General features: G+C 36.3%; 1 protein-coding gene across 8 annotated transcripts in view; it reads left to right on the top strand.

Annotated features, from left to right (window-relative positions):
- RASAL2 (RAS protein activator like 2) overlaps positions 1–25,915 on the top strand; it is a 354,882-nt gene that overhangs the window by 199,930 nt on the left and 129,037 nt on the right. Inside the window, exon 1 of one of the 8 annotated variants that reach the window (XM_044000638.1) lies at positions 19,864–20,084. The exons of the other annotated variants lie outside the window; for them this stretch is intronic. Coding sequence (XP_043856573.1) covers positions 20,072–20,084 — 13 coding nt within the window. The 5' untranslated portion in view covers positions 19,864–20,071. Of the gene's footprint in view, positions 1–19,863; positions 20,085–25,915 lie in introns of those variants that run through there. 8 annotated transcript variants of the gene reach the window in all.

The following is a 25,915-nucleotide window of genomic DNA, read 5'->3' on the forward strand; positions in this document are numbered from 1 at the left end:
ACCGTTACTTTAAATGGAATTTCTCTTTCTATCTCTTGCTGCTGGACTTTGTTGGTCATGTACAGAAATGCTGATGATTTATGTGGATTTATTTTATATCTTGCTAGTTTGCTAAAGTTGTTCATTGTTTCAAGTAATTTTCGAGTTGATTCTCTAGGATTCTTTAAGTATACCATCATGTCATCAGCAAAGAGTGATAGTTTTGTTTCCTCCTTGCCTATTCTAATTCCTTTAATTCCTTTTTCTTCTCTGATTGCTAAAGCTAACATTTCTAGGTCAATATTAAATGATAGGGGTGATAATGGACATCCCTGAACCCTGATCTTATTGGGAAGGCCTCTAATTTATCTCCATTGCATATAATGCTTGCTAATGGTTTTAGGTAGATACTGTTTATTATTTTAAAGAAAGCTCCACCTATTCCTAAATTCTCTAGTGTTTTTATTAGGAATGGGTGCTGTATTTTGTCAAAAGTTTTCTCTGTATCTATTGAGATAATCATAAGATTTTGGTTAGTTTTCTTATTGATGTGGTTGATTATGTCAATAGTTTTCCTAATGTTGAACCAGCCCTGCATTCCTGGTATAAATCCCACCCGGTCATAGTGTATTATCCTGGTGATCACTTGCTATAATCTCCTTGCTAATCTTATTTAAGATTTTAGCATCAATATTCATTAGGGAAATTGGTCTATAATTTTCTTTCTCTGTTTTTGCTTTGCCTGGTTTTGGTATCACCACCATATTTGTGTCATAAAATGAATTTGGTAGAACTCCTTCTTCACCTATTTTTCCAAATAATTCGTATAATATTGGAATTAATTGTTCTTTAAATGTTTGGTAAAATTCACCTGTAAACCCATCTGGCCCTGGGGATTTTTTCTTAGGGAGTTCATTAATGGCTTGTTCAATTTCTTTTTCTAATATGGGTTTATTTAAGGATTTTATTTCCTCTTCAGTTAACCTGGGCAGTTTGTATTTTTGTAAATATTCATTTACAAAATGAATTTGTAAAAATTTGTAAAAATTTGTAAAATTTGTAAAAATTTCATTTAGATTGTCAAATTTATTGGCATACAGTTGGGCAAAATAATTCCTAATTATTGATTTAATTTCCACTTCATTGGTGGTAACATCACCTTTTTCATTTTTGATACTGGTAATTTGGTTTTCTTCTTTTTTTTAATCAAATTAACCAATATTTTATCTATTTTATTGGTTTTTTCATAAAACCAGCTCTTAATTTTATTGATTAATTCTATAGTTTTTTTGGCTTTCAATCTTATTAATTTCTCCTTTAATTTTCAGGATCTCTAGTTTAGTATCTAATTGGGGATTTCTAATTTGTTCTTTTTCTAGCTTTTTAAGTTGCATGCCCAATTCATTAATCTCTTCTTTCTCTTTTTTATTCATGTAAGCATTTAGAGCTATAAATTTTCCCCTAAGCACTGCTTTGGTTGCATCCCATAGATTTTGGTATGTTGTCTCATTATTGTCATTCTCTTGGATATAGTTATTGATTATTTCTATGATTTGTTGTTTGGCCCATTCATTCTTTAGAATGAAATTATTCCAATTGATTTTCATTCTACTTTTCCCTAACTCTTTCTTACATGTAATTTTTATTGCATCATGATCTGAGAAGGATGCATTTACTATTTCTGCCTTTCTACATTTGACTATGATGTTTTTGTGCCCTAATACATGGTCAATATTTGAAAATGTGCCATGTACTGCTGAGAAGAAGGTATATTCCTTTCTATCCCCATTCAATTTTCTCTAGACATCTATCATGTCTAATTTTTCTAGTAATCTATTCACTTCTTTCACTTCTTTCTTATTTATTTTGTGGCTAGATTTATCTAATTCTGAGAGGGGGAGATTCAGACCCCCCACTATTATAGTATTACTGTCTAATTCCTCTTGTAACTCATTTAACTTCTCTTATATTGGATGCATACTTAGCACATACATATTTAATACTGATATCACTTCATTATCTATAGTACCTTTTAGCAAGATGTAGTTTCCTTTCTTATCTCTTTTAATGAGATCTATTTTTGCCTGGGCTTTTTTGATAAGGATTGCTACCCCTGCTTTTTTTACTTTAGCTGAAGCATAATATATTCTGCTCTAGCCTTTTACCTTTACTCTGTGTGTCTCTCTCTGCTTCAAATGTGTTTCTTGTAGACAGCATATTGTAGGATTCTGGTTTTTAATCCATTCTGCAATTCGCTTCCGTTTTATAGCAGAGTTCATCCCATTCACATTCACAGTTATTATTACTGACTATCCATTCCCCTCCATTGTATTTACCCCCTTTGTACTTTTCCCCCCTTCTTTCACCCTATTCCACCTCACCAATGTTTTACTTCTTACGTCTGCTTCCCCCAATCTGCCCTCCCTTTTTATCACCCCCCTCTCTTTTCTTTACCCTTTTCTCCCTTGCTTTTGTCCTCCTTTCTATTAGTCCCTGCCCCCTTTCCCTTCCCTTTTCCTTCCCTAAAGAATGAGCTAAGTTTCTTTATCCCAATGAATGTATATGTTATTCCCTCTTTGAATCAAATCTAATGAGTCGGGCTGAAAGAATGTTCACCCCTCCTTTCTTTCCCTCTATTGTAATAGGTTTTTTTTTTTTACCTCTTCATATGATATAATTCACCCCATTCCACCTCCCCTTTCCTCTCCTCCCCATAGATTCCATTTTTAACCCCTTAATTTTCTTTGTATCATCACATCAAAGACCATTTATATTTATACCCTCTGTGTAAAGTCTTTCTCTCTTCCCAAATACATTTACAGTTCTTAAGAGTTATGAGTGGGGCAGCTAGGTGGCGCAATGGATAGAGCACTGGCCCTGGATTCAGGAGGACTCGAGTTCAAATCCGGCCTCAGACACTTAACACTTACTAGCTGTGTTGACCCTGGGCAAGTCAGTTAACCCAAAATTGCCTCAGTTATGATAAGAGTTACGAGTATTATCTTCCTGTGTAGGGATGTAAACAGTTTAACCTAATTGAGTAACTTTTTTCCCCCCCTCTGTTTACCTTTTTAAACTTCTCTTCAGTCTTTTATGTTAAGATCGAATTCTCTATTCAATTCTGGTCTTTTCCTCAGGAAACATCGAAAGTCCACAATGTCATTGAATGTCCATCTTTTCCCCTGGAAGAGAATGCATATTTTTGCTGGGTAATAGATTCTTGGCTGTAATCCAAGCTCCTTTGCCTTCTGGAATATCATATTCCAAGCCTTGCGGTCCTTTAATGTTGAAGCTGCCAGGTCCTGAGCAATCCTGACTGTGGCTCCATGATATTTAAATTGCTTCTTTCTGGCTGCTTGGAGTATTTTCTCCTTCACCTGATAATTCTGGAATTTGGCTACAATATTCCTTGGAGTTTTCCTTTTGGGGTCTCTTTCAGGAGGTGATCGGTGGATTCTTTCAATGATGATTTTATCCTCTGATTCTATGATATCAGGGCAGTTCTCCTTAATAATTTCCTGGAATGTATCTAGATTCTTTTTCTGGTCATGACTTTCTGGCAGTCCAATGATTCTCAAATTGTCTCTCCTGGATCTGTTTTCCAGATCAGTTGTCTTTCCAATGAGGTATTTCACATTTTCTTCTATTTTTTCATTCTTTTGATTCTGCTTGACTGATTCCTGGTATCTCATGGATTCCTTATCTTCCAACTGTCCAATTTTAATTTTTAAGGCATTGTTTTCTTCAATGAGATTATGCACCTTTTTTCCATTTGGCCAAATGAATTTTTTAAGGCATTGTTTTCTTCAGTGAAATTATGCACCTTTCTTTCCATTTGACCAGATCAATTTTTTAAGGAATTTTTTTCTGCAGTCAATCCTTGTGCTTCCTTTTCCAAGCTGCTGATTCTTTTTTCATAGTTTTCTTGTTTTGCTTTCATTTCTCTCCCCATTTTTTCTTCGACCTCTCTCAATTTTTAAAATCCTTTTTTGAGCTCTTCCAGGAAGGCTTTTTGTTCTTGAGACCAATTCACCTTCCCTCGTGAGGCTTCAGATGTAGGCAATTTGAGGGTATTGTCCTCATCTGAGTTTGTGTTGGCTTCTTCCCTATTGATACAGAAGCTCTCAATGGAGAGGGTTCTTTTTTGCTTCTTACTCATTATTGCAGCTTATTTATTTATTTTTTAAGTTGAGGTCTGCTCTGGGGGCACCAGGGTCCCTGTTTTGGGCAGGGTCCCTTACTTGTGCAGGGGTATAGGTGCTGTGTGACCGACTTTTTTACTCTGAGGCCTCTATGGTGTGTGCGGTTCGCCCCCCTGCACTTCCTGTCTGAGCCGCTAGATCAGTGTGCCTGGTCGTGCCTGTTCTGTTCATGGCCCTACAGCTGGCAACTTGCCCTCCCGGCCAGTGCAGGTAGGTTTTTCCACTGTCCTACTAGGCCACCAGATTTTTGAGCCAGGTTCCAGGGGCCTCAGTTGTTCAGCTGTGACCCGCAGCTTCCTGCTGACTTGCCCCGACCCCCTCGGCGCTGGGCTGCTGCCCTGTGCTGTGCTTCCCTTTTGCCCCGAGTCAGACTGACCTTTTCCTAAAGTCTTCTAAATTATCTCTGGTTGGAAGACTGTGTCCCTCTGTCTCTTTGCAGGTTCTGTAGTTTCAGAATCTGTCCAGAGGCTTGATTTAATGTTCTTTTTGAGAGAACGGAAGGAGAGCTCAGGCAGCTTGCTGATTCCTCTCTGCCATCTTGGCTCTGCCTCTGCCAATCTATGCAACTATGTTAACAACTATGTTATTTTAACAAATTACTGGTACGCCAAAGTAGTACCCACCAAGTCCTAACTTCAAATATCTTCAGTGATGGCTTCATAAGTATACCTAATAGTATACAAAATGTTATTTATTTCAGATGCATATGAGCTAAATAGCCATCATATAATAGCCTGAGAATCTATTAGTGATATAGCTTTGACAGAAAAATACATTCCAAGTTCTCTACCTTTTTTTTAATGATATGCTTTGTTTTGACAAAATTCAAAATCCCAGTTTCTACAAATTTTATTCCCTCACACTGTATAATTGCCAAAAATATTTGAGCACAATAGCATTAAAAATGATTCCATATGAAGGTATAAGCAATCTAATACTTTAACAGTAGTTGACTATTGAAAGAAAGAGTAGGGGGCAGCTAGGTAGCACAGTGAATAGAGCATTGGCCCTGAAGTCAGGAGTACCTGAGTTCAAATCCGACCTCAGACACTTGACACTTACTAGCTGTGTGACCCTAGGCAAGTCACTTAACCTCCATTGCCCCACCAAAAAAACAAAAACAAAAAAAGAAAGAAAGAAAGAGTGGAGATGTGTCAGTCAGTCAGTCAATGTGCCAGGCTCCATGCTAAAAGCTGGGGAAACAATGGCAAAAAATAATCCTTGTTCTGAATAAGCTCACAGTCTAATGGAGGAAACTATATGAAAACAACGATGTACAATCAAGGTGTATGTAGGGGATGTAAAATGGGATAAATTGGAGATAATCCCAAAGAGAAGGCACTAAGGTGGGACGTTGCATGTCAATTAAAGGAAGCCAAAGAAAATAGGAGGTAGAAAAGAGTAGTTGAGAGAATTGCAAGCATTGGGGGCGGTGGGGAGTGAGATGCCACAGTGGATAGAGTGCAAGGTCTAGGATCATCTGTGTGAGTTCAAATCTGACTTTAGACACTTATTAGCTGTGTGACCGTGGGCAAGTCACTTAACCCTGTTTGCCTCAGTTCCCTCATATGTAAAATGAGCCAGAGAAGGAAGTGACAGAGTACTCCAATATCTTTGCCAAGAATAAATGGGGTCACAAAGAGTCAGACAAGACTGAAAAATGACCAAACAACAACAACAGTGAAAATGCATGGATTTCAGAGATGAAATGTCTTATGCAAAGAGAACAGTGTCACTAAATTGCATAGCGTGTATGGGGTAAGACATGGGGTATGGTGTACTGGGAATGTAAGAAGGGATAAGGTTACGGAGGTCTATGTAAAAATCTAAACAGAGGATTGTATATTTTATCCTAGAGGGAATAGGGAGCTACTGGAGATGATCAAATCAGTTTGATAGCTGAGTGGAGAGTGGGCTGCAGCAGGGGGAGACTTGTCACAGAGAGATGAACCCCAGGCTATTTCAATAGTCTAGGTCTAGTATGTGATTGCACCAGAGTGGTGGCAGTGTCAGAAGAGAGAAGGGAGGATTTGCAAAAGATGTTACAAAGGTAGAAATGACAACACCTGACAACTAATTAGACATGGAGGATGAGAGAGAATGAAGTGTTGAAGATGACAAACACCTAGGGTACAATCTATGTAAGTAGAATAGTAGTACTCTACAGAAAAAGGGATATCAGTGAGATGGGTGGATTGGGGGGAAAGATGAGTTCCGTTTTGGTCATGTTCAGTTTAACATGCCTACAAGACATCCAGTTCAAGATGTCCAAAAGATTGCAGGTCAGGAGAGGGTTTAAGTCTGAACAAACTAATCTGAGAATCATTTACCTAGAAATGATGGTTGAATCTATGGCATCTGAAGATTACCAAGGGGGAAATAGGAAAGAGACAGAGAGACAGAGACAGAGAGACCAGGAAAGAGCATCAAAGGATCCTGTGTGTGCTCTATAAGTTAATACTACTTACATATATTTTTTATTGATTTCTTGTTTTAAAGTTATCTTCATTTTCATAGTTGTAGTTATTATGTATATTGAACTTTTGGTTCTGCTTTGTTTACTCTTCAGCTCTTTTTACAAGTCACTGTATTTCTTTGAATTTGTCATTTATCATTCCTTATAGTGAAGTTATATTCCTTTACATGTATATATTAGAGTTTGTCCAGCCACTTCCCCAGTCATCAGGTAAGTAATGTGTTTCTGCCATTTTACTTTTATTAAAAGTCTTGAGCAATTGAGTAAACATTTTTTGTATTGACTTGGTTGTGCTTCAGTTTGAAGTAAATCACAAAATTCTTTCAGTCTCTTCCTACCTCAGTTTGTTTTATGAGCTCCCCAAGTATCCAGGGTCATTTATCAGGGAGACTAAATATCATTTTAGCATAATACATTAGGCAAGGTGGCCAGTGCTAAAACTAAGACACTGGTTTATTAGAGTGCCAGTTCTATACTGCCTTGTGATCGGCTGACTTCTAAGCTCTTCGGGAATCCTATCTAAACACTATTTCATTGGATTAAACCAGAGGGTTGGGGTTCACACATCGACAGAACCTTTCTAAAGTCATGTTGAGTTTTATATCTTTTTGGAATGTACATCCAAATGTTCCTGTGAGCTGCTCTCTAGCACAGCCGACTGAGGAATGATCATTTCAATTCGTACCCCTCCTTCAGGACACTTCGCAGAGGAAGACAGAACATTAAAAGAGGTTTAGAGCACAGGATTTGCAGTTTCTTATTTGTAAGAAACTGGAACAACGGAAGCTATTTGGTGCTCTTACAGTATTTTAAAAAGAGAATAGTTTTGTGACAAAAAATTGTCGCAAAAAGTTCTTTCCAGTGTACATGGATATAGTGGAATGAAAAATGACGTTTTTTGAGAAAGGAATCAACATGTCTAATTAAAAAGGCAGGCGATGGGGCAGCTAGGTGGCACAGTGGATAGAGCACTGGCCCTGGATTCAGGAGGACCTAAGTTCAAATCTGATCTCAGACACTTGACACGTACTAGCTGTGTGACCCTGGGCAAGTCACTTAACCCTCATTGCCCCGCCCCCCACCCCCCCAAAAAAGGCAGGGGATGGGGTAAAGATGGGGCAGGGGATATGGGGAAGAAAAGAAAGTGATGCTTTCTGGTATGAGAAGGAATCTGCAATGCACCAACCTATGTTAAGGTTATATATTCAGCCCCGCACCAAAAAAAAAAATAAATAAACAAAAAACAACTAATGAGAAAAGGGTGAGCTTTTTTTTTTCTTCCCCTAAGGGAAGAATGTCATGTTTTACTAGGTTTTAATATTGAAAATTTATTTCCCTTTCTCAGACTTGGCTTTCATTTCCTTCATATAAATTTGAGATTTATTCTTCAATCAGAATAGTGAGAGATGCTGCAGATAGTTCTAGGTATACCTAGAACTAAGGGTCATGGGCAGTCACACAATACCTTTGCAAAGGCAACTTTCCCAAAGAGTTACCTATTTTATTTTTGCTCAGTGAAAATGATATATTGTCTTAGACACCAGGCTTATTTGAGATAAATTTTTTTCTGTGAGTTAGCACTTCTTGATTTTTTAGAGCTTCTTGTATTTATAGGATATATCATTTCATATTTGTGCATTGCTTAACTTCCACAAGCATTTATTTAGTACCTACTGTGTAAGGGATATATGTCAAAGTTTGTTTTGCGTTCATAAGTCAATAAGTTAAATTGGGAAAAGCCCCCACACTGGTCAAAAAGGGAAGGGCAAATATGCCATGTATGTCTGATTGTATATAAACAGATAAAATTATATCAAACAGAAGAAATTATTCTTTTCCATCCTCTCTCTTTACCCAAGGCCAGATAAAAATAAAAAATAGGAAGCATAGTTTCATCTTTTGAGAGGAATGGATTGAAACAATGCCTATGAAGTGGAAGGAACACAAAACCTAGGGTTTACCTTGGTATGCTTCAGTTAGACTTTGGTCAAAAGAATACTTGTATTTTAACCCATTTGACATTGTAGCTTTATTGAATGTTCTTTCCTAAAACTAGCACAAATTGAATATTTTTCTTTTTTCCCCTTTTAAAATTACTTAAATTTATGGGACAATGGAAATTTTACTCTATGTATGATCAAAAATATACTTAAGCATACACTGTCAAATTATCTATAACTTATTCAAAATCCCCTTTTGTTCCCTATGATCAATCTTGCATAAATAGGTTTTTCTATTTTATGTAGATGCCATTGATATCTCTACTATACCTCTCCTTTCTTTGCATTATTTTGTATTCCATACATCTTTATACCCCTAAGTTTTCATTCTTACAACTGTTGACCATTTTCTCTTACAAATAAGTTAGAAGTAAACATCTTTGTTCAAATGACTCTTGTTTTGTTTTTTATTACTTCCTAGAGGAAAATAGTCCCAGAAGTTGGATCAGTGAGTAAAAGTTAACTTGACCAGTATTATGACTTGTGTTATGTATTGGCTGAATAATTGGCTATTCTGTATTACTGTTCTGGTCAGGTATTTGTCATAGATTAAACTGATATCTAGTTTACTAGGCACCTAGCTTTTCTTAGAAACTTTAATACCTGGATGTGGAAGTTCTTAATTTTAAGTCACCTTCCCAGGGACATGTGGACTTTGAGTTCCTATCCTGATTCAGGTGATGAATTATTGTGTGAACCGAACAAATGAATTAAACTCATGGAATCTTAGAACTCCAGAATTCAAAGGGTTTTCAGAGGTCTTCCAATTTCACTCTTACTTAAAACTCACATCCTTTCTTTAATAATATCCTTGACTAAGTGGTTATGCAACCTCTGTTTGAACATTTCCAGCAAAGGGAAGTTTGCTACCTTACAAGGCAGCCTCTCTATTACTGGGTAGCTCTAATTGTTAGGAAGCTTTTCCTTCCACTCCTTGATTCTACTTCTCCCCTCCAGTGACATGCAGAATAAGTCAGTTCACTCTTCCTTTCAGATAACTGAAAACAGCTTTTGTGGCATCCCTAAGTCTACCCTTCTCCAAGCTAAGCATCCCATATTCTTTCTATTGTCACCATGTGGCATGGCCCCAAGTTCCTTCATGATTCTCTGTTCACTATCTCAGTGATAAACCATCATTTACTGATTTGTCTTTTAAAATGTGGTCTCTAAACTATACACAGCATTATAACAAATTATCACTTTCATTGCTGTAGAGTGTAGAATGCATATAGCCTAAGATTTTTTTCATTAACCTTTTTGGCAGCCAAATCTTACTATTTACTTACTGGGCTTGTGGTCAACTAAAATGTCTGTCTTTTCACACATTATCACTGCCTAGCCTTGTTTCCCAATACCAGAGTATGGTTGAATTTTTTTTTTTTACCTTGTTACTTAGATTTGTCCTGATGCAATTTTGCATAATATTAACTAGACCTTTTATGATGTCTCTCAATTTATCAATATTCTTAGATACACTTGTTTAACCTACTACAAATCTACCTGTCTTTTCATCCAGTGTATATTTCTTAGTCTGGTGCACTATCAAATGTCTTGCTAAAATCCAAATACATAATATTTGATTTAATTTAATCTCCTATTTCCTTGTCTATGAAAGAGTCAACCTATGTCTATGAAAGCCTGGTTAAAAGAAAAAGAATATTGTACCTCACTGAATAAAGCAGTGTTTTCTTTTTTGTTTCTGTTATATACTACTTTAACATTTAAAAATTACCATATAGATCATTAAGTTTTAAACTTGTGGGCATAAAGCAGAAGAAAATATTCTTTTCCATCCTCTCTCTTTACCCAAGGCCAAGTCTTAGCCTAGGGCAAATTTCTGTTTAAATCATAAACCTACCTGGTTAAATAGGGATTTTAATGATTGCACAGGTGCATAATCTTTGAAATATGGTGTCCCAAAAATCTTAGTGCCGTTTTAAACTTTAATAGCTTAAAACTGCACTCCTTTTTCTTTTTTTGCAGGGCAATGAGGGTTAAGTGACTTGCCCAGAGTCACACAGCTAGTAAGTGTCAAGTGTCTGAGGCCGGATTTGAACTCGGGTACTCCTGAATCCAGGGCCGGTGCTTTATCCACTGTGCCATCTAGCTGCCTCTCAAACTTTTGATACATACTGTATTGGAAATCTAATTTCTTTTTGTTTTTGTTGTCGTTTTTCTTAGAACTATGTTGCCATTCTTAACCCAAACACATTCCTCAAAGAAGATTTTCAGGTTGTTCATTGGCACTGATAGTTGCTGTCTTAGTCTAAATAGTAGTCGGCTGAGAGAGTGTCATTTGCCAAGAGATAAAAAATATGATCTCTCATGATGGGTGGGAGAAATTGCCTTACTTTCAAAGCATGCAGTAAATTAATATCTGAATGTAGCATTCATATTACTGAACTACATTTTTGCTTTGAAAAATCACATCTTAGGAACTGACTAGCCATTGACTTGTTTTGTGACTTTTTTATTTTGTATATGATTTGTTCTCTGGACCATAACCTGCTTTGGTTTGTATATTGGGATCTCCTGATAGCAGATCTTGATACTCCACGTATCAGAAAAGCAGCTTATCAATTATTATAAATTGTGAATTCTATGTATTTTAAATTTTTAAATGATTATTTTCCAAAATTAGGAAGAATACGTTAAACTTTTAAAGACTTTCTGACTTTTTAGAAAAATTAAAAGTAGTAATGTGTGGATTAGTGTTCACAGTCTAACATATAATTATCATCGCCATCATCTTACCTGGCATATTTTTTATTTATATATACACATACATATATATTGCTTTAAAGGTTTTCACAGCACTTTGGGGAGGGGCAATGGGGGTTAAGTGACTTGCCCAGGGTCACACAGCTATTAAGTGTCAAGTGTCTGGGCCAGATTTGAACTCAGGTCCTCCTGAATCCAGGGGCCACCAAGCTTGCCCCCTGCACGACATTTTATAAACATTATCTCATGTGATCTTTCTAACAACCTTGTGAGACAGGTGATATTATTATTTCTATTTTACAGATGAGCAAACTGAGCCAGGAAGATATTAAGTGATTTGCCCAGAATTACACAACCAATAAGTGTTTGAGGCAGCATTTGAATTCAGGTTTTCCTGACTTCAGGTTCAGCTTTTTATTGACTGTGTCACATAATACCTGTGTCACTTGAGCAATTCACTTAGCTTAATGTAAAGAAGAAAGTTAGGACCCTAAAGAACTTTTAAGAATAATTTCTCTCTAAAATAGAGCTTTAGTTGTTTTCTCAGTATGGCAGGTATTTTAAAATATAATGCAAATGTTGGACTTTTGAGTTGGCTACAAGTATTATACTATTTTATTAAGTTTGTAGGCTTAAGGGGAAGGATACATTTGGATCAGTCTCATGGTTAATTTTCAGCTATTTCCTTCATTAAGAATTGAAACTTCTGACTAACATTTTAAAATGTCAGATGAATTAATAAAGATGTAATTGCAGAGGGATTATTCTTACAAATAAGGAAATCTCTAGTTTTGTCTTTTTTGATGCAGGTTTTTGATGCAGGCATTGGTAATCCCAACCTAAATTAAATTGTTCTCCTCATCAAACTGCTAATGACTACAGATGCAGCTAAGGCATTTGCCCATTCTGAATATTGTACCACTACCTCCGAAAAGTGTGCTTGCTCACTGTGTGTAGACCAACCATTTTAAAACAGGGGCCTTCCCATCATTTTTCACAAAATAATAATGGTGTCACAGAAATACAGTCAGTAGGTTTTTTTAGCCTGGCATGGAAACTTAACTACTAGTGATAACCTAACTTTACTCATAAAATACATTTTAATACATTTTAAATACATTTTAAGTTATAAGCAATCAATTCTTTCAAAAAGTAACAAGATTTATTTTGACACATCAAAATCAAAATTTTCTTACATTGAATCCCCTACAGTGAGCAATTGCACAAAAGTATAAAGCATAGTAATTGCCACTCATGCTATGCATAACTTTATACTTTAATAGTAATCTGCTGTTTGTTCATAGAAGGGGCAGACATATGGCTTATAAATCAGTACCACTTTATTTAATTTTTGTGTTTAAATTTGTCTTTATATAGTTGTAGTAATTATTCTACTTTGACCATTACAAAACACTTTTTACAAATATTCATCTATTTTTGATTTCTTAATTGACCTATAATTTAGATTGACAGCTTCTTTCCACCTTTGTATATCTAATTTTCTTGTATTCTAGGACACTTCCTCCTAAGACTGTTTTGGGTTTTGGCTCTATGTTTCATTTATCTCCTCGACCTCTATTTAATTTTAAGTGGTTGTATATAGCTATAAGGAGAAAATAGAACATCAGTGATCTAGACTTCAGCTGCATGCAATTATATTTTGCATACAAAGCATATATGTTTTTGTATCAGCACTATGCCAGAAGGTGACTATAGAACAGATGTTTGTTAAAATAGATTTTATAAGAAGAATAACTCACAGGTTTAAAATTATTTGGAAAATAAGCCGAAAACATATGTTGAATATATTTATCAGCCATTATTTTTACTATCACTGTGATGTATATTACCTGTATCACATGGAAAGGATATACTAATGTTTCTATTATGTCAGCAAATTAACCTAAAGAATAAATCAACAAGGCTACAAAAAGATAATTTGTTTAAAAGAGAAATCAGCCACTAAAGAAAATGGCTTATTGAATACCACTGTGAACTCCTTTCTTAAAAGGGTGAACTTGTATTGCTGGCCACTCCCTGACTTCCAAGAATATTTTAAGAGATAATATCCATTAGGAAGGATCTCTGGCCAATTAAGTGTTACTAGATGTTGACAGATGTTTAAAGATGAAAGTTTTGCTTGAATTTTGATTCTATAGCTGACCAAAAACTTAGTATGATAGAGACTGTGATTTTCTGGTAGCACCATTCTGCCAATTCTACTTATGTTTGAATACCTTCAGATTAGACCCAAGGTATGGAAGTATCACTACTGTTGATATAGTAGTGCATATCCCCTGACATTTTAGTTGCCAGAACAGTAAAGGGGGATGAAATCTATTCAAACATTTTTGTGTTTTAAATATGGGCTGTTTGACCAGATATTTTTAAATATCAAGTAGCTATCATCACTGTTTGTTTCTTCATTGTCTATTCATTCTTCCAAGATACTCTAAGCGGTTGGCTAACTCCATAAGAGAGGTATCTGGTTTATTTGTTTATTCACCTTCTATTCATAGCATGTTTGTGTTCACATGTTCATAATATGCAAAAACATTCCTATTATTAAGCTTTTTTATCTATTTATTTTGGGGAAATTTCTGCACATCCTTTACCTTCTTTGTAATAATCTGCAAAATTAAGGGGGTTGGTCAAATTTGACATTATATACATTCCAGTTCCATATCTTTCTACTAATGCTATCCTTGTTACACCATAACATGATTTCTGAGTTAGGGGGTAACTTGTGTTATAGTCTTAAGAACTATAAGAGTACATACCTGTTTTCCTTTATTTTATTCCTTTTCTTTCAGTTCCCAAGTATAGTGGAAAGGAAAGAAGGAACATTATTCTAATATAATAATCAAGGGTGTGTGTGTGTGTGTGTGTGAGAGAGAGAGAGAGAGAGAGAGAGAGAGAGAGAGAGAGAGAGAGAGGGAGAATGAACATGTGTTTTGTGTACTTGGGTTCTATCAGCATGCCAAGGAAATGTTTTGTAAAAAGCAGTATTTTAATGACATGACTGAGTAAGTGGGTGAATTTGGAGTGGAGATTAGTCCAAACACAATGATATTATTTTCCAGGATCAAGTCTGCAAGGAATGCAGTGGGAAGAATGATACATTAGGATTCCAGGCTGAATTCATAGGAAGATCTAAATAGCTACTTTTCTTTTATCGGCTCACTTTGTGTGAGCCATATTACATATAGTGTAAGCAAAGCTAACGTATTCCTTATAGCAAGGAAAGGCTATTTAGATAATTGGCAAAATTGGCAGGATAGATTGCTATTGGAATATGTTTTGGTTATGGGAGGGTTTACCATCTTTCTCCCCCACCACCACCACCACCATGGGGATGAGTGGTTGTCATAAATATAAAATTCCATTGTGACATTTTTTTAAGGGGTGAATAAAGAACCTCCTATGTCCCTTAAGTTTTACATACTTAAATAATTGAATCATTCATAGAATTATAAAAGTATGGGAGTCAGTTCTGGAAAGCAACTTAGATCTCATTTAGTCAAATCCCTTTATTTTGCAAATGGGAAAACTGAGGCTCAGAGAACTTAGGCAACTCATCCAAGTTCACACAGGTAGCAAATGGCAGAGCCAGGACCCAAACTCAAAATAACTATTTTGAACTCAAGCCCAGTATTTTTTCCTCTGTACTTTGCTAACTTCTCTCATAGTTAAAAGAAACTAATTATTGTTCTTTTAAACCCCATCCCTTTTAGAAACAAGAGCCAGCAAACAGTGAATATTGGGAACATAAATGTAGCCTTTAGGAGATATTGAGGTCATGTATATGAAACATCTGTAAAGTATATATAGGATAAAATGGAAATCAAGCTTTGAAAATGCTGTACAAACCTATCTATAAGGAATTTGTATAGCCTATTTTTCCTAAACAGGAAATTAGTCGGGGAAACATACATCTAATTTTGAACCTGGAATACTTAGTTTCAAATAGTTTGAGAGGCAACATGCTTCAAAGAACAATGATTAAATGAAAACTCATTGAAGTAGGAAGTCACTATGCTGCTCATTTTCATTATAAATTGGGGCAAATTACTTTGGTGGCCTTTGTCCTATAGGCATTTTAAACTTAGTGTGTCCAAAATGGAACCCCTACCACCTGCTCCTCCTTTATTGTCTCTTGAGGCCTCTACCATTCTTCTAGTCTTATGATCACATTTACAACCTGGATCTCATCTTCAACTCTTTACTCTCCCTGACCTCATATCCAGTCAGTTGCCAAATCTTATCGATTTTACTTCCACATCTCTAATATCTATCATCTCTCTACTCATAGAACCACTTTCCTAGTTCTGGCTCTTATCTCCTTTTACCAGGGCTATTATTTTTTTTAGATAATAAACATTATTATTTATACTTTTGAGTTCCAAATTTCTCCCTCCTCCCCCCCCCCCCACATCCTGAGGCAGTAAGCAATCAGATATGGGTTATACATGTGCACTTACCATTACCATATTAATCATTTTGTACAAGAAATCTCAAAAGAAAAAAATGAAAGAAAGTGAAAAATGGCATTTCTCAGTCTGTGTTCAATCAATATCAGTTCTTTCTTTGAAGGTGGATAGTATGCTTCATCATTAGTCTTTTGGGATTGTCCTGAATCATTGTATTGCTGAGAATAGTTAAGTCATTCACAGTTCTTCATTAAACAATATTGTTGTCACTGTGCACAACATTCTCTTGGATCTGCTCACTTCACTATATATCAGTTCATACAAGTCTTTCCAAGCCTTTCTGGAATCATCCTGCTTTTCATTTCTTATAGCACAATAATATTCCATCACCATCATATGATGATGAGCATTCCTTTGATTTCCAATTCTTAGCCACCACAAAAAGAGCTGCTAGAAAGATTTTTTACAACAAGGTCTTTTTCCTTTTTTTTCCCTAAAAGTATTTTATTATTTTCCAGTTACATGTAGAGATAGTTTTCAACATTTGTTTTTATAAGACTTCTAGTTTCAATTTTTTCTCCCTCTCTCCCTTCCCTCCCTCCTGCCCAAGACAGCAAGTAATCTGATATAGGTTATATATGTACCAATGACATTAAACATATTTCTGCATTAGTCTTGCTGTGAAAGAAGAATCAGAGCAAAATGGAAAAACCTCAAAAAAGAAAACAACAACAAAAACAACAGAAATAGTATGGTTCAATCTGCATCTAGATTCCACAGTTCTTTTTCTTTCTGGATTTGGAGAGCATTCTCCATCATGAGTCCTTTGGAACTATCTTGGACCATTGTATTGCTGAGAAGAATCTAGTCTATCACAGTTGATAAACACAGAATGTTGTTGATACTGTATACAATGTTCTCCTGGTTCTGCTCATCTCACTCAGCATCAGTTCATGTAAGTCCTTCCAGGTTTCTCTGAAATCTGCCTGCACAGTAGTATTCCATTACATTCATATACCACTACTTGTTCAACCATTCCCCAATTGATGGGCAACCCTTCAGTTTCCAATTCCTTGCCACCACAAAAAGAGCAGCTATAAATATTTTTGTACATGTGGGTCCTTTTCCCTTTTTTATGATCTCTTTGGGAAAATGTAGGTCTTTTTCTCTTTTTGGGGATGTCTTTGGGATATAAACCTAGCAGTGGTATTGCTGGATCAAACGATAAGCAAAAGGGTGTATAGCCCTTTGGGCACAGTTTCACATTGCTTTCCAGAATAGTTGGATCAGTTCACAACTCCATCAACAGTGGGTTAGCATCCCAGTTTTCCCACATGCCCTCCAACATCCAATATTTTTCTTTTTTGTTATATTTGCCACTAGGTATGAGGCGATACCTCAGAGTTACCAGAGCTATGGTAATAGCCGTCTAATTGATTTCTCTGTTCTCCAGCTTCTCCATTCTTCAGTCCCATCTTACACATACTGCCAAATTACTGTTCCTAAGGCATTGATCTGACTATATAAATATGTGTGTGCATGTGTATATAATATATAATATATACTATCCCAAAATGTAAGCATGTGATCTGGAGAGATTGATACGAGTTAGATAATAACTTTATAAAATACCATTTTACTAAATAAAAATACTTTAGCAAGGATCTATATGGTATACCTCTCCTGGCCTATACCTGTGGGGTTACTCACAGATCAATATATCATATTCAGAGAACTACCCTCCTTTCTTGATACTCATTTACATGAGATTTAGCTTATTCCATTCCAGGTCTTCATGACTTATGACTCTACAGATATGTAAAATCTTAAATTTCATGCAGCCTAGTCAAAGTTAGTAAGCAAATATTTACTAAGAGTTCCCTATTTACCAGACACCGTGCTTAATTCTGGGGCATACAAAGAAAGGCAAAAACAGTCTTTGCTCCTGAAGAGCTCATGATGTAATGGGGAGAAACATGCAAGCAGTTATTTACAAACAAGATATGTATATGTATATATGAAAAACTTGGAGATAATCTCAGAGAATGCACTAGTTTTATATGGGATCAGGAAAGACTTCTTATGAGAAGGGGGAATTTTAGCTGACACTTGAAAAAAGTTAGTAAACAAATGAGGAGGGAGAGAATTCCAGGCCTAAGAAACAGCCAGTAAAAATGCACAGAGTTGGGAGACAGAGCGTCTTGTCCTCCCACAAAACATGGCACCATATCACTCTCCTGCCTCAAGAAGCTTCAGTGCTTCCCTGTTGCCTAGGACAAAATACAAACAAAATTTTTAATCATTTCAAGTCCTTCACAACCTGCCTCCAAACTGTCTTTACAGACTGGCGACACATTCCCCCATTCTTGGAATTCACCCCTGCCTCTAGGAGCCTCTGGCCTTCCTTGAGTTTCAATTCAAGTGCCATTTTCTTCAGCAGGCCTCTTCTGATTTCCCCATCTCCCTGAGATTATTTAGGATTTATTGACACGTATTTTTATTGACATATCTGATGTTAGCTACCTTGTATTTCCTCTAGTAGAATGTAAGCTCCCTGAGGCCAGGGACCGCCTCATTTTTTTTTGTCTTCTGTATGCACAGCATCTGGCATTTATTAAATTCTTGCTCATTGATCTCCTGAAAATTCAGATGACCTACTAAATGAAATTCTTTTGAGAATCATAGAACTTTAAAAAAAAAAAGAATCATAGAACTTGTTGCAGTGAATATGCATAATGTATTGCATAATGTAAATTTGTTTATAACTATTAAAAGTGAATATTCATACCTCGAATGGGAAAAGAATAAGTTGCATCACAGTGTGAACTATTCTATTAGTTCTGCTCTGCGTAGCTTCTCCATCCCCAGCTCCCTTTGAGTTTTATCTTTGGGAATGAAGGGCATAAATTGATAGGAAAAATCTAAAGGAATTAAAGGAAAAGCTTGAACTAGAAAAAAATACTGAAAAGAAAGACATGGTATCCAGCAACATTAAAACAAGAGAACTGGGGCAGCTAGGTGGCGCAGTGGATAGGGCACCGGCCCTGAATTCAGGAGGACCTGAGTTCCAATCCAGCCTCAGACAACTTGACACTAGCTGTGTGACCCTGGGCAAGTCACTTAACCCTCACTGCCCTGCCACGGAGGAGGGGGAGGTGGCAGCGGTGGTGGTGGTAATGGCAAGAGGACTGCCACAATAAGTGAACTAATAGAAAAAAAAATGGAAAGCATTTAAAACTACCAAGGGAGGGGAACCTGCTCCCCAATATTGGATGTTTCTTTTTGTTCTGAATCTGATGAGAAGCAAAGTGTGGGTTTTTTCAGTGATCAGTCTCAATATGCTAACCTCAGCCTCAACATATAACATCTTCAATCATCTTTACTAGTAACAAAACTTGGAATATTTACTGTCTTACCCCCTTTTCCATATACTGGCAGGTGGGAGAGATGAGTCTAGAACCCACATAGATTTTAAAAAGAAATTAAAATGGTTGCTGAACAGTCATTTTTACAAAATCAATCTTTTTTATTATTTTTAGTGTAAGAGCCTACTGATTATGAGAGAACGTGTTACTTTTTAAAATAAAGTTCAATACTGTGATACTTTGAAGTATCATAGTAAATTATGGGAGTTTCATGACTCATTCTCATTTGCACATGCACATAGACACACATCCAGAACACAAAAGAAAGAATAAAGAAACAAAAGGGGAAAAAGGAAAGCCAAGCCTTCAGCCCTAATGTGTACGTGAATTGGCTGTTAAATCTTTACCTGATACTCATTTTTGAAAAGTTTTGTGTACACATGCAGCCTGAAAAATTCAAGACTATTTAGTTGTTGTTGTTTTAATAATTGATTTGAATATCTAGCTTGTGAACTAGCTTTTTAAAATTCGCGATTTAAAATACACATGCACACATCCACTTGACACCCCACCCCCCACCCACCCCTTGGGATGGGAAAATGAAGTGCCTAGCTTGGTAAATCACATTGCTGTTCCCAGGGAAGATTGCATGCACCCAGTGCACTCCGAGACACAGAGTGAGCCAGGAAGGCAGAATGGCTATTGTTTAACTCTGCCTAGCAAGAGGACCGAAAAGAAAGAATTGGGTCTGACTGGCTTTGGTGCTGGCTTTTCTGCATTCCAAAGTGGCTGAGGCACAGAGAGAGCCAGGAGAGCCTGGTCGCTGCACAGGGAGTGTTTGGAGTTTCTTGCCGGTATGCTGCTAAGAGCATGGTAGAGACACTGGCAACTTCCCAGGATGCAGACCCCAGGTAAGACCCCTGCCTTGTAATCTGGGTAATTAATTATAGGAAGGAAATAGCCCAGTCAGAGGCAGCCCACTCTAGGGGGACTGGAGAGGGTATTCCATCTAGCACTGTGGAACTCAGAGGAGGAAACTGTAGCTTTTAATATGTGTATTCAAAGACTATGTACATTTATGTTTCTACATAAGTAGCCTTTCTCTTCTTTGGAGGTTCTTTCCATAATTGTCAACCGACTGGAAGCGTGTGCCGGAATGGGATGCCTTTCAGCTTTCCAGGAATAAAATTAAGGGTGAAAATGTCGAAGGGAGAGCATAGCAAATATTAATAACAATGTATTGAGATTTACATGCTCCTTTAATACCCTGAGGGGTGTGTGTGTGTGTGTGTGTGTGTGTGTGTGTGTGTGTGTGTGTTTTAATGCTTTGAATTTTCCCAGAAGCTTTCAACCTGGGAACATAGGTCATTTTCATATAAACTTCTGGACGACTGAATAAAGGTTCGTTGTAGGTGAAGGAGGACATTTTTGTTCCCTTTGAGAAAGACTAAATATGCAAGAAGCAGCTGGCGGTTGTCCAGCCGTCAGAATAAAATTACATTGGCTTTGCTTGAACTGCAGTGGAACATGATAAATTAGCGACACTCAGGATATTCAACAGGTTGGTTCTGTCGGGAAAGTTAAGACCATTTACAGGAGAGAGAGAGGGAAAAGACTGTTGCTTCCTGGTTTTACAGCTTAAACTTTTAGTTTACTATGCCCATAGGTCGTAGACTAGAAATTTTAGAAAATTTCATCCCATCATGACATTTTAACTGAGCCCACTTGTTTCAGATTAGAAAACAGAGGCAGGAGGTTCTATGCCCAGTTCTCTGGATGTGTAGGAAAACCTGCCTTCCTTCCCAATATTCTTGATAGTATATACTACCTTGCCTGCCACGAGTTTTTATGCCTCCTTATTTTAAAAACATGCTTCTTATAATTTGTTGATTAAAGAGACAGCAACATCATCTGGGGAAAAGCCAAATGCAACATATCCTGCATTAAAATCTTGTTTATGAAATAGATGACAAATCCACATTGGCCCCTTGCTTCTGGCTATTAACACATCATTTTTCACAACATCTTGTCTAAAGTGAGGAAAGAGAATTGTATTTCAGTTTAAGACAGTTCTATGGTCTATCACTTTGATACAAAGAAGCACCTGCTTATGACAGCTCCTAAATATCCACATTTTAAAGTTAACATCTTTCCCATGGATACTACTTTTGGAAAAGTTTGTAAATGCTTTTGAAAGCAACTTGCTAATTTCTGTGTCAGGAAGTAATTTACAGTGTTTTACATTTACATTGTGAAAAAGTTAAAAAAAAATCCCATTACCAAGATTTTTATCTTTTGGGGGTATGTGGAATATCTTTATCTTTGGGGGTATGTGGAATATAGTTGGCCCATGAAATTTCACACATTTCTAACTTTCTTTCTATTAAACACTAAGGAGGTCCTAGCTAATTCATAGTCTTATGAGTCTTGCAGACTCAGGAACCACAATAGTGCACATCTGTCTCCATACATTTTCATTTAGTTTCAAAGCAAAGTTAGTGCTCTCCATTTTTCTGGAAATCTTTCATTGTGGAGGGTAGAGAGACCACACTATTCTAGTGTCAATATAGTCACTGTCAGAAGGATCTGTTATGGCTCTTTACAACTCCTGGGAACAAATCAGCTTTATTTGGATATAAGCACTGGGAAGGGATGTTTTCCTGTAGTATCAGAGCTTGACCTGCTTATTTTAGTTTTCAGTTGTCTGTATATAATAAATACTACTGTGACTCTTAAAACAACAGTGTGGGGTGGGCAGTAAGTAGGAAGGGCAAATTTCATTACTGCTCCTGGCCATTGGAAACCTAATTTCAATGTGAATCCACCACCCAGGAAGAAACAGGAGACTTTATGTTACAGCAGAGTCCATTATTTAAACATGCTCTTTATTTTATAAGATGATGGCCACATCACGTCATGCTTCATACAGCTTAGTAGGGATTTGTATATAGTGCTTACCTAGCACTTACCTAGTGCATGTTCTCTCATTTTTCATCGGGCAAGTAACAAATAGGTTCATTATATGTGTGTTTGTATAAATACATACATACAAATAGAGTAGTATAGTGGCATTTAGGTGGCCCAGTGTGGATAGAGCTTGGGACCTGAAATCAGGGGAGCTCTGAGTTCAAATTCTGCCTCAGATACTCAGTAGCAGTGAGATGCTGGCAATTCATTAATAGTAACTCCTTCCTTAGTGTTTGTTGTGAGGATCAAACGAGATAATATGTTAAGAGGTGTAAAGAGCTTTGCAAACTTTAAAGTGCTGTATAAATTCCATTGTCTATATATACATGCATACATATGTAAATAGCATATACAAAATTAATAGAAATATTTCTTAAAATTTGGACTTGAAACCTTATTTATTAAAGTCAATAATATTCATAAGTCAAGCACTATATTAATGATATTTTCAATTAATCCTCTGAAGGAACAAGGTTTTTTGACCCACCTAAATATATTGCAGCCTATTGCTTTAGCAAACAACTCTTTTTTTCTTTCATGTACCCCAAATGCCAAATTATTATAGGTTTGTTTTTTAGGGGGAAACCATCATAAGCTTGCTATTTGTGGGCACATTTCATATGAGATTTTGTGTGAAATAGGACATTGCAAATTTAGACAGATTAATTTAGCTCCAACTAGTGTTCTCTTGAAGGAACTCAAGGGACCATTCCCTCAGCTCTATCCCCCACCGTTTTTTACTTCGTATTAGCTTTTAAAACAGAGCTAAAAATCCTGCAGCATGGCCAATATTCTTAGAAAAGGTCTGGAGGATATTTTCACAGGAAACGATCAGAGCTGTTTGTTATTCAGTCAAAGGGATTACTGTTAAATGACCTTTCTCCTTTTTCCTACTCCCTGTATGTCCCATCCCATGAGCTATCGATTTCTTGTATTTCCAGCCTCTAGTTCCCATCTCTTTTCCAACCCCTGAAAAAAAGGAAAGGGGAATGCAGTAGTCTATTTGACATGTATCATAATATTAAATTAATTTTTATTTGAAAATCCCCCCAAAATCCACCGTGGTGCATTTTTAGGCAGCAGGTGCAGCTATGCAGGTTCTCTCCCAATTGCTCTAACCTAGGGGTGACCTTCAGAGACTTTTACTTTCACAGCTTTCAGTTGAATATCAGTCAGTTTTATGGAAAAGGTAAAGAGTACTTTTTTTTTTTTTCAAATATAGTGCAGAAAAACAAAACCAGGCCAAGGTTTTTTCATCTCTGAAGTAAGGTCATTGAAGAAAATGATCCCTAGAATCCCTTCCAGCTTTAAAATTATGTTTTTCTCTGGTCCTTAAATTTGAGCTGTATGATGTGTTAAAATATATCCTTAATTTAGAATGATCAGATAAAATAGCTGCTGGTGGTGTTTCCTCATGAACAAAAAACATCTTTAAAATTAGTTATGACTCAGCAAGATGAACTCTGAAAATCTGGGTCTCTTTTGTTGTCAGAAGTATTGCAACTGGTGACATGGGTTTGGCAAATCCAAATTCCACATTTTAATTATAGATATGATCTCAGCTTGTGTTTGGAAGCCTCAAGCAATGCCATCTAGAATACTGTCTTTGTACACTTAGTTAACAACACTTGATGACTGAGAGACTACTGGGCAGTTAGAATTCAGATAAAAACCTTTGCTTGTTCTGTTCTCTCCCTGCCCTCTTCCAGATTTTTTTAATCTAGCTGTTGAAAAAGGAACGAACAACAGTAGCACCCTTCTCAATGAACCAACCATTCACTTTAACTGAAAGTGTAATGATAGTAAACATGTGGGAGGGGCATCAAAGACCTTTTCTCTTTTCTGATATAAGGTTTATTTCAACAGCCTGATTCCATAGGAGTTTGAACTCAGTAGGATATAGACATGTAGGCATTTGGGGAAAGTCTGTATCATTCTGTAGTTCTGTGATGTTTGTCCCAAGGAAATTTGGCCAAGCATTGAGTTATAATAATTTGTGAGAGTTTAACATGAAAATTCAGTTTAGCACAATGCTGCTTAAGGAAGAGAGAGAAACCAGAAAGGAAACTGGGAGATTCCCTCTTCTGTTTACTTTTTAATGACAGATCAGAGCAAATATGCAACTTTAGTATGAACCCCAGCAGCAAGTATCACCAAGGACACCTATTCAGCCTGTCAAACAAGTTACTCACTTTGAGGTATTCGTCATAATCCCATTGTTAATGTGTCATAAATAGTTCAATTCAGCACAGCAAATATTTAGTTCCTACTATGTATAGGGCATGTAATATCTTTGACATTCTTGAGGAGGCTTTTTTTATCTTGTTTTTCTGTTGTGGTATTTGAATGTTCTACAGTATATGCATGCCTATTCATTAATTTTCAATCATTGCATTTTTATTAGAAAAAAAGAGATGTTGGTTCATAAATGTTCTCAAGTTTGGTTTTTTCCTCTCTCCAACTATATTATAAATTCCTTGAGGGCAGAAACCATGTTTTCTATTTCCATAGAATCTTTTGGTCTTGGAATCAGGGGATTCAGATTCTCATTTTGTCTCCACAATATCTTTACTCAGTAATCCTGTTTCCTTATCTCTAGAATGAAAGGGAAGGTTGATAAAACTAACAATTCTTCTCTAGAAATCCAGTGTTTTCAATTTCAATTGTTTTAAAAAGTTTTGATTCCTTATTTTTACATCATCCCAATGTGTCCCTTCTTTCCCTTTTAGAGAGCCATCCCTTATATTAAAAAAAAAACAAACAAAAAAAACCATTTAAAAGAGGGGAAAAAATAAATTAAGCAAAAGTTTGACATTATATTTAGTGTTCCATACTAATAATCCCCTACCTTTGCAAAGAAGCAGAAACAGAGGGATGTACCTTTTCAATATCATCTTCAATATCATTTCAATGTATCTCTTCTCTAGATCCAACCCCGACCTTTATAAAAATCTCATAGCATTCGGTTTTGACTTTTTAAAATTGTTTAAATTGTTTAATTTGTTTTGATTGGTATAGTGTCCATTTCCATTATTTTCATTTTATATGTTTTCTTGATTCTGCTTACTTGATTTGCATCACTTCATTAAAGTTCTTTCGTACTTCTCTGAATTCATAATACTTGCATTTCATACAGCACAGTAATATTCCTTGATTACATGCATATACCACACATTGTTTAACCATTCCCCAGTTGATGGGTCATCTATTTTGTTTTCACTTCTTTGCCAATACTCCCCTACCCCCCCCCCCCAATGCTGCCATAAATATTTTGGTTTATGTGGAAACTTTCTTTTTGTCATTGATCTTCTTGGGATGTATACCTTTTAGTGCTATATCAGGGTCAAAGAGCATGGCTATTTTAGTGACTTTCTTCTCATAATTTCAACTTGCTTTCCAGAATGATTTAGAAAAATTCAAAATTCCATCGACAGGGCCTTATTATGACTGTATTTCCACAACCTCTTCAATATTGATTATTTCCATATTTTTCATCTTTGCTAATTTGTAAAGTATGAGGAAAAATCTCAGTTTTGAGTTTTTCTTCTCTACTAGTGATTTGAAGCATTCATATAGTTCATAGTTTGCAGGGGTTTTGGGGGGGAAAACTCTCCATTCTTTGTCCATTTATCTATCAGAAAATGTTTTTGTTATATATTTCTTTAAATGTGTGGGTGGGCGTTTACCTTGGATATTACCAGAGATATTTCATACAAAGATTTTTCCCCCAGTTATCTACCTTCCTTCTTATCCTGATTTTTCTTTTTCATGAAGT

This window comes from Dromiciops gliroides, chromosome 4 (assembly GCF_019393635.1).
Source record: "Dromiciops gliroides isolate mDroGli1 chromosome 4, mDroGli1.pri, whole genome shotgun sequence".
NCBI classification, from domain to species: domain Eukaryota; kingdom Metazoa; phylum Chordata; class Mammalia; order Microbiotheria; family Microbiotheriidae; genus Dromiciops; species Dromiciops gliroides.